The 12,801-nt window shown below is 40.9% G+C and overlaps 1 protein-coding gene across 4 annotated transcripts in view; it reads left to right on the top strand.

Annotated features, from left to right (window-relative positions):
• LOC124135644 overlaps positions 1-11,062 on the top strand; it is a 39,208-nt gene extending 28,146 nt beyond the window's left edge. For 2 of the 4 annotated variants that reach the window (XM_046501075.2, XM_048399700.1), the window contains exons 2-3: positions 9,348-10,164; positions 10,422-11,062. In XM_046501075.2, coding sequence (XP_046357031.2) covers positions 9,531-10,164; positions 10,422-10,972 — 1,185 coding nt within the window. In that variant the 5' untranslated portion in view covers positions 9,348-9,530 and the 3' untranslated portion in view covers positions 10,973-11,062. The remainder of the gene's footprint in view (positions 1-9,347; positions 10,165-10,421) is intronic. The other 2 variants (XM_046501076.2, XM_046501077.2) reach the window with 1 other exon arrangement.
• Positions 11,063-12,801: the final 1,739 nt, after the last annotated feature.

Below are 12,801 nucleotides of genomic sequence, written 5' to 3' on the forward strand. Positions count from 1 at the left end.
TGAAGGAAACATTTACTTATGTAAATGCGAATTGTTTTTTTGTTTCTTTCTTCATCTACAATTCCACAAGGCACAAAACTTGCTTAAATTTAAAACAAATAATCAATCAGTGAGATACTCTTGTTATTGCGCAAAGAAGAATCCAGTACCATGAGAGTGAACAGCAACCATGACCCCATGTTATACAAAGCAATCATATAACATATTGCAACTCATGGTTGTTAACAATCAGACCGTCAACATAATGACGGTATCAGTGGGCACATCGTAGTTTTTGAAGTTATAAAATGATAACTTCATACTTATACTTATACAAAATGAACTCTTATATTTGCACAGTAATTGAGTTCATGCTTTCATTGGCAGCTTCAAATGAGATATATTGTGTATGATTAAAATAAACTGACGTCCAAAAGAAACTTTACCAGAGTTTGAAATCACTCTTGCTAAAAAAACAAAAAACATACATGCATGAAGTAAAGTGTATTGAGAAGATCAATATATCAACATAATCAACACTGAAAGTGACAATCATACCGCGACCGAGAATGACGTCAGAGCCCCCCAAAGTCGGGTGTGGTACAAAACTCGAGCTTTCAGAATCATGTACAATAGGCAGAGTACATAAACAATCGCTCACGTTCAATAACAAGTCATTAGTAGCGTGTGTGACCACCAAATGCCTCAATACACTCAAAAATTCGTCGACGCACAGAAAAAGTCAGTCGTCTGATGGAGGTCACGTGGGATTTGACGCCATTCTTCTTGGAGGGCCAAGATCAGTTCTTGCCGGTTGGCTGGAGAGTGTGGTCGTTGTCGAACACGACGATCAATCAAGCCCCAGAGGTGTTCTATGGGGGACATGTCGGGTGAGCGTGCAGGCCACGGCAGGGCGTTGACGTTGTTGGCTGCGAGGAAGTTAGTGACAATTCTGGCTGTATGGGCTCTAGCGTTGTCATGCTGATAAATGACACCACGTGGCAGCTGTTTGAGAAATGGTAGGACAACTTGGCGAAGAATGTTATCCATGTACCGCTGAGCTGTCAAGTTTCCGTCAACGATGACCAGCGGTGTCCTCTCCTGCCCACAGATCCCTCCCCACACCATGACACTCCCTTCACCATATGGTACGACCTCCTGCACGCAACACGCCGCCGTTCGTTCACCCCTTCGGCGGTAAACACGTTGTCTTCCATCAGCCCTAAACATACAGAATCGACTTTCGTCAGTGAAGACAACCCCCTGCCAGTCACGTCGTTGCCAACGTCGTACAGTCCGGGCCTATCTCAATCGCAGACGACGATGTTGCGCTGTCAATAGCTGTCCTCTGTATGGTCTAAAAGCCCTGATTCCATGGGCCCTGAGTCTCCTGGCCACTGTCTGTCGACTAACCCTGTGACCTAAGGCATTTGTCGCCGATGACGTCACTGTCAGGAAGCGATTTCGGAGGTGCAAGGTACGCAAGTACCGGTCATCATGGGGCGTGGTCACCCTGGGTCTGCCTGTTCTTGGCCTGTCAGCGGTCCGCCCTGTCTGTCTGTAACGTTGCATCAAGTTGGTAACGGCAACACGGGAGCAACCGAAGGTTCGTGCAATATGGGCGTGGGTGGCTCCCATCTGTACCATACCCAAGACTCGTTCACGTTGTTCGACTGTGAGTCGTGGCATTTCTTTTGTGTTTTTTTATCACTGTGGATGTCTGACTTGCCGTTGCAATCGTTTTATACCCTTACCCACACGTGCATTTGCAGTTGTCCGTGGTGCACGTGTTTTTAACTTTTTCGCGTGTTATCTCGCAAACATGTAACAGACGATTAACATTTTCTGCATACACTATTGTTGTATTTAGGTTATGTGTTTAAGATACACTTCATCGAAAAAAAAATTATACTTTGTCTGAAATTTATATTTTCAGTTGGTAAAGTTTCTTTTGGACGTCAGTTTAGATGAGAGAACAACAGTATCGCTCATTTCTTAAATAGGATACCAAATGATCCCCCGTGCCGTACCATTTCTAGGAAACGAGTGAACAGTTTGGTATCAACTGTTTGGTTTTGCTTGGTTCATAAAACATGGTATTATGGCTCGTTTCGTATTTTATTTATCGCCTCTTTTAAAGATTGAATGATACATAAAGGGCCGTCCCTGCATTATATATACATATGTTATGTTTTGGTAGAATAAAATCATGTCTTTTGAAATAACAGACGAGACACCTTTATGTATGTAATAGTTATCCGACATTTTTATCAAGTCACGAGCGGATGCGATACAGACCAATTTTCATTTAACTGTATAATGCACCTTGCTGCCTTTGAGAGAGTCTGTGTCTGTAGAACTGGTTTGGTCCTTGTCTATTTGGTATTCACTCGCTGGAACACAAATAATGGATATTAGCATTGTACTGTGATTTTGAGCATCCGGGTGCCTATATAACATGTAATATATTTCCGATTATAGTACTTGTTGTTCATGCATATGTTCTAGCAATAAGAAATTTGATAAATATTCGTTTTGCTGAATTTCTACTTTGAAAAACTTCGTTGGCGCTCAGAACGCTTGGCGCTGTATAATTCAGCACACGCATGGTTGGGTTCAAACCAAATTATGTTTATTTGTCATAAATTAAACCACCAGCGGCGGTACATGAGCATATATCTAATGTCATACAATACAGAATAGTAGATCAAGATGGCAGTTTCCCTGTAAAGATTATGTTTTTCTAAAGAACTGTACAATATATCTTGATAACTGTTTTTAATCTTTGATCTTTTGTGAAAATAATAATGGAAATGGTTGAGTACATGAAGGGATTGCCTAAAAGTCGGGCCAAGAAAAGTCGGGCCGAGCCGGGCCAGCGGGTAATACTAAATATGGATTGCAGAATAATAAAACGAAACGTGCATATCTCGGCAGATCTCAAATGTCCAGAAACGGATAGTTTTGCTCATTTAATTGAGTTTGAATCAAAATGTATCTTCAGCAATGTAATAAACAGATAATTATAGCTACATACCGAGAGTTCATACCCAAAAGTCAGTGTCTTGACTGTGTTTTTACTTTGATGAGAAGGTTTCTCAGCGACCTTAGCGTGCGGGGTGTGATGTCCTGGGCAGGAATTCGAAATGACAGTGTTTTGACTACTCTTCTTTCATTAATTAACGTGTTTGGCATACCTAATTAACCTTTACTAATTCATGTTAAACCAACACAGGATGTTTTCTGCAAGTGGATATTCGCGAATGTCATAGGACTGACACGACACGTGTTAATAACTGTCAAAGCGCTTCTAAAATTACAACACATACTTTACATCTATAGACTAATTATAATATCATATCTACCTATATAACACTTTAGTGTCTCATATTGCTACTTAGACATGATATGTACCCCCAACCTAAAATAACTAGCACCCGAAGAATAACTTCAAATAGAAACGGTAAAATCTCAAACACACCAATAGTCATAATCAATTTCCAAAAATCAGCTAAATATCCAGAAGCACCTAAATTTATCTCCTTCGGAGCAACCACTAAATTAGAAGTCAAACCATACATAAAACAAGTTAAACAATGCTCTAACTGTCTCCAATACAACCACACAGCCAATCAATGTAAATTCCAAAAAACTAAATGCAGGAAATGCGCCCAAACTGACTGCCCAGGGACATGCACACCCTGGTGCATACACTGTAAAAGCATACAACATTCCCCACTATCCAACCACTGCCCTCATAGACACACCCTCACACAGCAGGCCAACAAACACATCAATATCGACACGGCTAAACTCCAAACAAAAAGACAACCACAGCATACAAAACAACCTCTGCTACCCACACCACAACCAAACAACACCCCACACTTAAACTCGGCATGGGATGGCATCCTGCAAAGAGTACACCCAGCACCCAAAACACACATCCACCACACGCCCATCCCACAACCCCCCACTAGCACATTCACAACATCCACACCTGCACGCAAAACAAGCAACAATACGCCCGCCACAACCCAACCCGGCACCATACAAACCACAGCCGCTATGGCAACAACAACCGATCCCAAGCAATCACCACCCGAAAACCTAGACAGTAAGGAAACCACATCCAGACCACTACCACAAACACAAGCACGCACGCAAACCACCCCCATGGAATGTGAGGAAACTAAACTTAACAACACAGAAGAATATGAATGCACAACCGAGGAAGACATAAACGAAATAACTCTCTCAACCCCCCAAAAAACCAAAACCTTTAAACGCAGGTCTCAGCAAATGTCAAACAACAAACTAAACAACTTAACCATCCTTCTCGCATACATGCTAAAGGAAATAAACCCAAACGCTAGCACTAAAGCTTTCTATACCGTAGCAAATAAGCTTAAACTGACAACCCTTACCTACGAATTCTTCAGCATAGGCCTCGAATTAGTTAGCCCTACCTCAACCAAGTAAAAACCCTAGCCTAAATCAAACCTAACCTCCAAACACTAAAAGCCCAAATAATGGAAGGCCTAAACATATTTCAGTGGAATGCCAACGGACTAAATTCCCACGGCCACGAACTAAAAGCAAAATTTAAACAAGATAAGGGTCCGCACATTGCCTGTATCCAAGAAACCAAATTCTCAAAAAAATCTAAATTTACTCTACCAAACTACAACTCAGTTAGAACAGACCGAGCCAAACCTAAAACCGCTAGAGCCGCAGGAGGATTAATAATACTAATCAGAGAAGACATTAACTATGAAGAAATCAAAATAAACACACCAAACCTAGAAGCAAACGGCATCCAAATAACTCTCAAAAACCAAAAAATAAACATCATTAACATATACCACTGGGCAGAACAAAATATTCAAGCTGAGGACCTAAACAAATTACTGCAAATAAGCAATAAATCAACTTTATTCCTAGGAGACTTTAACGCTCACCACCCCACCTGGAGCATAGATGAAAAAATAGATAATCATGGCAAACTAATCTCTGAATGGATAGAAACAAATAACCTTGTACTCCTAAACAATAACCAACCAACTAGATACGATAAGAAAAACCATAAAATGTCGGCTATCGACCTAACCATATGCACCCCAGATCTGGCCCAAAGTACTCAATGGGAAGTTCACGACGCCCCACTAGGTAGTGACCACTTGCCTATAAACATTACCATAGGCAATACAAACGTTCCTACCCAAACAGAAAACCTAGAACCAAAATTCAACTATAACCAAGCTAACTGGGACAAATTTCAGGATATCTGCAACCAAGCCAACCTAACCAAACTAGAAAATAAGGACCCAGAAATCTACTGCAAAAACCTAACAGACTACATAATTAACGCAGCCAAAGCATCAATACCTTATAAAACAAATAACGTAGGCAAACCCTCGGTACCATGGTGGAACGAGGAAATAGAACAAACTAGACGCAAACGTAAAACAGCCTTCAATAGAGCCAAACGCGACCATAACCATATAACGGTAGCTCACGAACTAAACCACAAGGTCCAAAAACTAGTCAAAATAGCTAAAACCAAAGATTGGAAATTATTTTGTGAAGGAGTAAATAATCACACAGATGCCAGAACAGTCTGGCGAAAATTCCACGCCATTAGAGGCTTAAAACGTCACAAAAAAACACCCAACATAAACAATTCAACCAACCCTACCGAAAAGGCAAATAACCTAGCAAACCACTTCTCGGCCATAAGCAGCAACAATAACTTCAGCGAAAAATTTCAACAAAAACAATGATAACCTCGAAATAAACCAACCTTACTCAATGGAAGAACTCCAGTACGTACTCCAAAATAGGAAAAAGGGAACTGCCCCAGGACTAGACCTAACATCCTACCAAATAATAAAAAAACTCCCCCCCCCCCCCCCCCCCCCCCCCCAACCTACTCCAGGCACTACTTAAACTATATAATCTAATCTATCAAAACGGACAGGTACCAACTCCCTGGAAACAGGCACTAGTCATCCCTATCCCTAAACCCGATAAACCAACTAACCAGGCAAATTCTTATAGACCAATATCCCTAACCTCAAACCTATGTAAAGTAATGGAATCTATGGCCAAAAATAGACTACAACACTACTTAACTCAAAATAACATCATAAACACAGATCAAAGCGGTTTCACTCCTGGCCGCTCAACCTTTGATAATCTCGCCCGACTAGAACAGGACATCAAGACAGGACAACCCAACAAACAATACACAACAGGCATCTTTCTGGATTTCTCCAAAGCATTCGACATGGTTTGGCACAACGGGCTAATACAAAAACTTAAAAAAATAGGACTAAAAGGACAAATAATAAACTACATTCAGGACTTTCTAAACGAACGTAAAATAACAGTGGGGATAGACCATACTCTATCGGACCAGTGTCCCCTAGAAAATGGCACTCCCCAGGGCAGTATCCTCAGCCCCACACTCTTTAATATAATGATAAACGATCTCTTCGAGGGCCTATCCCCTAAAATAAACACATCCAAATTCGCGGATGATGGAGCCCTCTGGATCCGCACTAAAAGCATTAAAATGGCCCAAAATTTACTCCAAAAATCTCTCAATAAAATACAACAATGGGCTGACAAATGGGGCTTCTCCCTTAACTCAGAAAAAACAACAGGAATAGTATTCAAACATAAAAACATGAAACCCGCCTCCCCAATCCTCCAGCTAAACAACCAAACAATCAAATTTCAAAAACAAACCAAATTCTTAGGACTTATTTTCGATGAACATCTCACCTGGGATGCTCACATCCAAAACCTAACAACTAAATGCAGTAAAGACCTAAACACCCTAAGATGCCTCACTGGCTCAAACTGGGGAGCCTCCAAAGATACCCTCCTCTCACTCTACATATCACTAATTAGATCAAAACTAGACTACGGCTGCGCCATATACAACACCCTAAACAACTCCCTATCTAAAAAACTTGACTCAATACAATATCAGGCTCTGACACTAATTACACGCACCCAACATGGCACCTCCTACACTTCACTTCAGGCCTTAACAGGAGAAATGCCACTAAGTCTACGCAGGGAACAGCTAAGCTTAAATTTCTGGGCCGCATCCCAATCAAACCCTCTAATCCAAAACTTAATAAACCAAAATATCAGCCCCAAAAACCAAGCTCTAGCCCGTAAACACCCCTTACTTACCCCAATATCCCAAAGAATAACAAACTACCTAAATGAACACCAAATTAAAAATCTTAAACAAAACTGCAAACAATCAAATATCTTCACCCCTAAACTTAAAATACCCAAAATAGACACAACACTAGCTAGCCAAATAAATAAACAAACCGACCCAAACATAGCTAAAACCACCACACTAGCATACATACACGAAAATTGGCCAAATTGGTGTCACATTTACACGGACGGATCTTCAGATCCGACCTCCAAACACACAGGTTTCGGAGTCCATACCACACAACCAACTAAAACCACACAATCCTTCCGACTCCCAAACAACCAATCAATATTCACGGCAGAACTAATGGGCATGGCCTCAGCCCTCCATAGTCAAGAATCCAAAAACCACAATAAAATCCTAATACTTACCGACTCCCTAAGTGGACTGCAAGCCCTCCAAAACAAAAATACCAAAAACCGACCTCAATTAATAAATCTAATACTTAAAAGCTCCAACGACCTAACTAACGCAGGCAAACAAATAACCTTCTTGTGGATACCCGCCCACGTAGGAATATACGGTAATGAAAACGCCGATAAGGCAGCTAAAATATCCCTCAAAATCCCAGAAATAAGCTTAAACTTACCCATCTCAAAATCAGAAATTAAAAGTGTAAATAAGCAAAAAATCACCAAAAAATGGCATAACCTATACCTAAACTCAAATAGCCAAATAAAAAAAGTACTCAGCAAACCACTAACCAAACCAAAAATTCACCATCCATCCAAAGAAATCGACAGAGTAATCACTAAACTCCAAACAGGACACACCAACCTAAATAACCACCTAAAAAAAATAAAAAAACATACTACAGGTAACTGCCCACACTGCAAACAACTAGAAACCCCAGAACACGCACTCATCTACTGCACACACTACCTAACACATCGAACCGCATTACAAACCACCCTCAATCTAAACAAGGCGCTCACTCTAGAAGCAATACTAAACCCACAAAATAAACTAGAAAACTTCAAGGCCTTAGGCGTATTCTTAATCAAAACGGAACTAATAAAACGCATCTAAAAACACTATAATCAACCAAATCAAAATTACATAAACACACAAACATCCACCATACCCAGCTCCCTTAGTTCTCCTCCCCTACCCCATCGGCATCTATTCCAAATCTCAAAATTCCCAAATTCTATATAAGCAGCCCCTAAAGCCCCCTCTTGGGTTGCACACACCACTTTCGCCCCTTTCGGAAACACATTAAATGGCCTGGCCGGGCCCGTGTGCGAAATACGCATCAGTCGGAAAGCGCACGTTAAATCTCCAAAGTAAGTAAGTAAGTAAGCATATTGCTAGCAACAACTCTCCACCCTACCAAGCCATCCAAGCGCTCCAGCCACCAAGCCACTCTCACCCAGCCAAGCCTCCCAAGCCAGCACAGTACCCACTGCTAGCCAGCCCAAGAGCAACCCTCGGTAATTATAACAACACACCCACACAACTTAGTTAAAATTACTCACACCCAAGCCCGCTAAAAAACCAAATACTCTCAAATCTCTTAGCTAAGACAAACAAACACCCTAAAACAAACCTAAAAGCGTAAAAACAGTTAAACACAGCTCACCCAGTCACCCATACTACACTTACTTACTTACTTATACTAGGAGATTTTACGTGCGCTTTCCGACTGAAGCGTATTTCGCACACGGGCCCGGCCGGGCCATTTGGTGTAGTTTGAAAGGGGAAACAAAAGTTATGAAAAAGGTGTGCATATTTTTTGAAAATCAATCACATCGTGTCACCGGATTTCCTGTTCCATCGATCACTTGATCGTCTGGATTGTTTATACATGTAGGCCTCCTTCTTATGGTAGGGTACTGCTATGCGGCGTCAGGCAATACATACTGCCGTGTTTATGCAATTGTGTAAATAACGGGTGGTATCGGTTGGGAAGGATATGCTTACCTTTTTCGCGAGCACCTGGTGTCATCACTGGTTTTTCACTGATCCATTCAAATAGTTTTCACATCTATCTTGCCCATTGCGACAGGTTGAATCTGTTTCGGCGGATAATCAAGGATGCTTGCTCTCAATCATCTTCAAAACCTTGTATGGTAAACATTGATACAAAATTAAGTAACTCTTTATTTTGACTTTTTTTCAGGTGAACATTTGACTTGTCGTTGTATGTCTTTGTGACGAATGGCAGTTGTGGGGCAGGATACGCTCACCTCTTCGCGAACACCTTGTATTTGATAGTGTTTAATATTAACATGCTTATGTAGTTGTAATCGGGCAATCGACTCATTCTCTCCTCTTCGTTCCTCTGTTGCTGGTTTCAGGAACCATGGGGTCAAAGAAGAAACTGCTAGTAATAGTGGTGGCGACAACAGTGATTTTCATTACTTGGACCAGATTTGCAAAGCATCCTCCATCTACTAAAAATGCAAAAATTCTTTCTCCATATGAAATATCTTTGAGCACACTGTCTCATTTGTTGAAAGGACACTGGAAAACACGTCCTTTGACAAAAAAGGAAGATGATGATATAATGAAATTTCTTTCAAACGCAAATGCTCGATTCCGCTTACCAAAGAATTATCAAAGGATTGACGGTCTCTGTGGAAATGTTACCCACACCGGATCTGAAGCTGCTGGGTTTATTAAAGCCTTGTGTGATCCTAAAGGAACAACCCCGTGCTGCTTCAACAATAAATGTGCTATGAAGTCTGTGGAGGAATGTGTGTGTCCTGATTGCTATGACATGCGGAACCAGAAACATGCTGAATATTCCACCTGGACCCCTTCAGACCCAAGACATGGCTACAAGGAACACAGCCCCCACGAAGCTTGCAGCATCCTCAGCGGAAGCACGATTCTGTTTGTTGGGGATTCTCTTGTTCGTCATGTATATACAGCTATGGTACTGCTTGTTACAGGGAATATGAAAGATGGTGCTATGAATGATAATGTTCCACAGGGTAAGTGAGAACGTGCCATATGTTTAGCTTTGCTTACTTTAGAAAAAGATGCAGTTTAAAGTGTGGTTTTTGAAAATATATCTTCTTTCAACGCACAATGCCAACTTTAACGAGAATGCTTGACGGTAACATACACACTTGAAAACCGCAATGGGTGAAATAAAAAATGTATTGATGAGTTTATGTTGTGTACTTAAATGTGTATTTGCATTAATATGTTAAAGTTTCTCAATAAATGTTTGCTTGGTGTCTTTCAGATATAAGAAATTTATGCAGCGGAATGGATATGTTCACAGAGAAAGTATGTCGACTGCATCTGAAGTACACTCTTCAAGCTTGTAATGGTACAGTTAAACTGGAAATGCAGTACCTCTTTTCTGCAGACCATGGCCAGCAATTGAAACAACGTGTTATCAATTTAAACAGCAAGTCATTGCTGTTGGTTGGTATAGGAATTCATAATAACTATGATCATACACTAGTTCAAACAAAGTTTCTTTTACCAACACTGAATTACAAGAGGAGCAATAAGAGATATTGGCCAAAGGTTCTGTGGGCAACTAGCCATGCCCCAGGTATGATGAAGTCCCCGAAACTGTTAGCTCAGTCTTATGAGAGTGTTAAACGTTACAATGGCAACATTGATCCTTTCCTTAAATCATGGGAAATTCCAGTTTTCGACACCTTTAACATGACTGACGGAATGACGAGTTTTGATGGTGAACATTATGGACTTGGGATGAATGTGGCGAAAGCAAATGTACTTCTGAGCTACCTGAATGAATTGAAAAATAAAGGATTGTGGTGAAACTTACACTTACCCTAATGGACAATTCTACACACGCACATCGCACGCGCACACACACACACACAGCACCACCACCACCACCACACCACACCACACCACACCACACCACACCACACCACACCACACCACACCACACCACACCACACACCGCACCACACCACACCACCGCCACGCCACGCCACGCCACGCCACGCCACGCTGTTTTTGGGGATGAGGACCAGGAGCAGGATGATGATGATGATAACCTCGGCATTGTTACATCCCCCGATCCCCCCCCCCCCCCCCCCCCCCCCCCCGAGTGCGTGCATGCGTGCGTGCGTGCGTGCGCATATACATATCGGAAGACTGCATTTGCGGCGTGTATAATTATGCAAATCGTATGCATGCATATATGCTTATATGTAGTTGCGTGTTTGTATGGTGTGTATGCAAGTAAGCAGGTGCGTATAGATAGCGTGACAGTTTGAATGTGTATCAGAGGAGTTTGAATGTGTATGAGAGGATGTGACAATATTGCTCTTTATTATGCTTCAGTAAATGTGTGATATTTATTATCATCTCATTTTGTAAGATCCTGAACTTAATGTTTTTACAAGTGTGTCTCATAGGTCAAACGTCCTGTGTAAATCCAGGTTAGAGTTGGTCTTCAGCAACCCGTGATTGTCGTAAGAGTTGAATAACGGGATCGGGTGGAGTGGTAAGGCTTGCTGGCTTTCATTGAAAGGGGCAGAGGAGGCATCATTGAGTGAGATGGAATATGCTGACCACGTGGGCGACCTCCTTCATCTGCACTTATGACATTATGGTAGTGTTCGGCATCATCAGGTCATGCAGTAGCGTAATACATCTGCGTCTTACATGTAAGTGCAAACATTGTCAGTGTTTTAGATGTGCTACACAACAATTCATTACACAATCGTGACCTGTAATGTGACAATGTAATATGACCTGTCATGATATCCATCAATGTAATGTTTTGATGAATATATTATCCCTGTTATGATCTGAATAAAAAATGAGAAAACAAGGCTTGTTTTGTTAAATACGGTAACCTGTTAGAATCACAAAGCATGTTTTGACAGCATAGCCACGAGAGCCACATTCCAAAATCACGCAACCGTAACAATTGCCCCGCGAGCCACATCAATTTTGGCTATCTATTTTCGAAATGTGGCTTAGGCGGCCTGTAACCCTAGGTGGTCTCCCCTCATTTGTCAGTAATCTTAAAATCACAAATGCCACGGCTGAGTTCTCCCACTATTCAATTTGTCCCGATCATGCCCCGTGACACCCTTATGAGAATATAAGACCTATTATTATTACTGACTGAAACTCGCTATTCTCTTGTTAGATGAAAATAATTTTTACTTCTTGTGTTACAACACTGTCAATAGGATATATTATATCATTAAAAAAACATTTTCTCATGTTGAGTCTCCTTATTTTGGAAGTCATTATTTCAAAGTTTATTTGTTTTAAACACAATTTTCGGTCTGTTTCATATAAGACAAAGCACTTTAGAAATCTGTCCATTATAACATTTTCTGACGTATTCACCTTGGTGTGCCTTGTGGTATTGAGTATATAATCAAGTTATATGTTACTAAACTTACTATAAATAACCAGACTGTATCTTATAGCAGATCTACTTCTGAGATTAATTCTAACTAATTAAGATGTTTTTGGTAATGACATTTGATGTTGACTTCAGATTTAAAAAGAATTAATATGAGTATTTTTCATAAAAGTCAATTAACGAAGGTTACAAACATTATACCAAAATAAATACATTTCTTTACTTCTTTTGTGATGAAAGAATGTCAGTATTG

Source organism: Haliotis rufescens, unplaced genomic scaffold (genome assembly GCF_023055435.1).
Source record: "Haliotis rufescens isolate VD_foot unplaced genomic scaffold, xgHalRufe1.0.p SCAF_2, whole genome shotgun sequence".
Taxonomy (NCBI): Eukaryota; Metazoa; Mollusca; class Gastropoda; order Lepetellida; family Haliotidae; genus Haliotis; species Haliotis rufescens.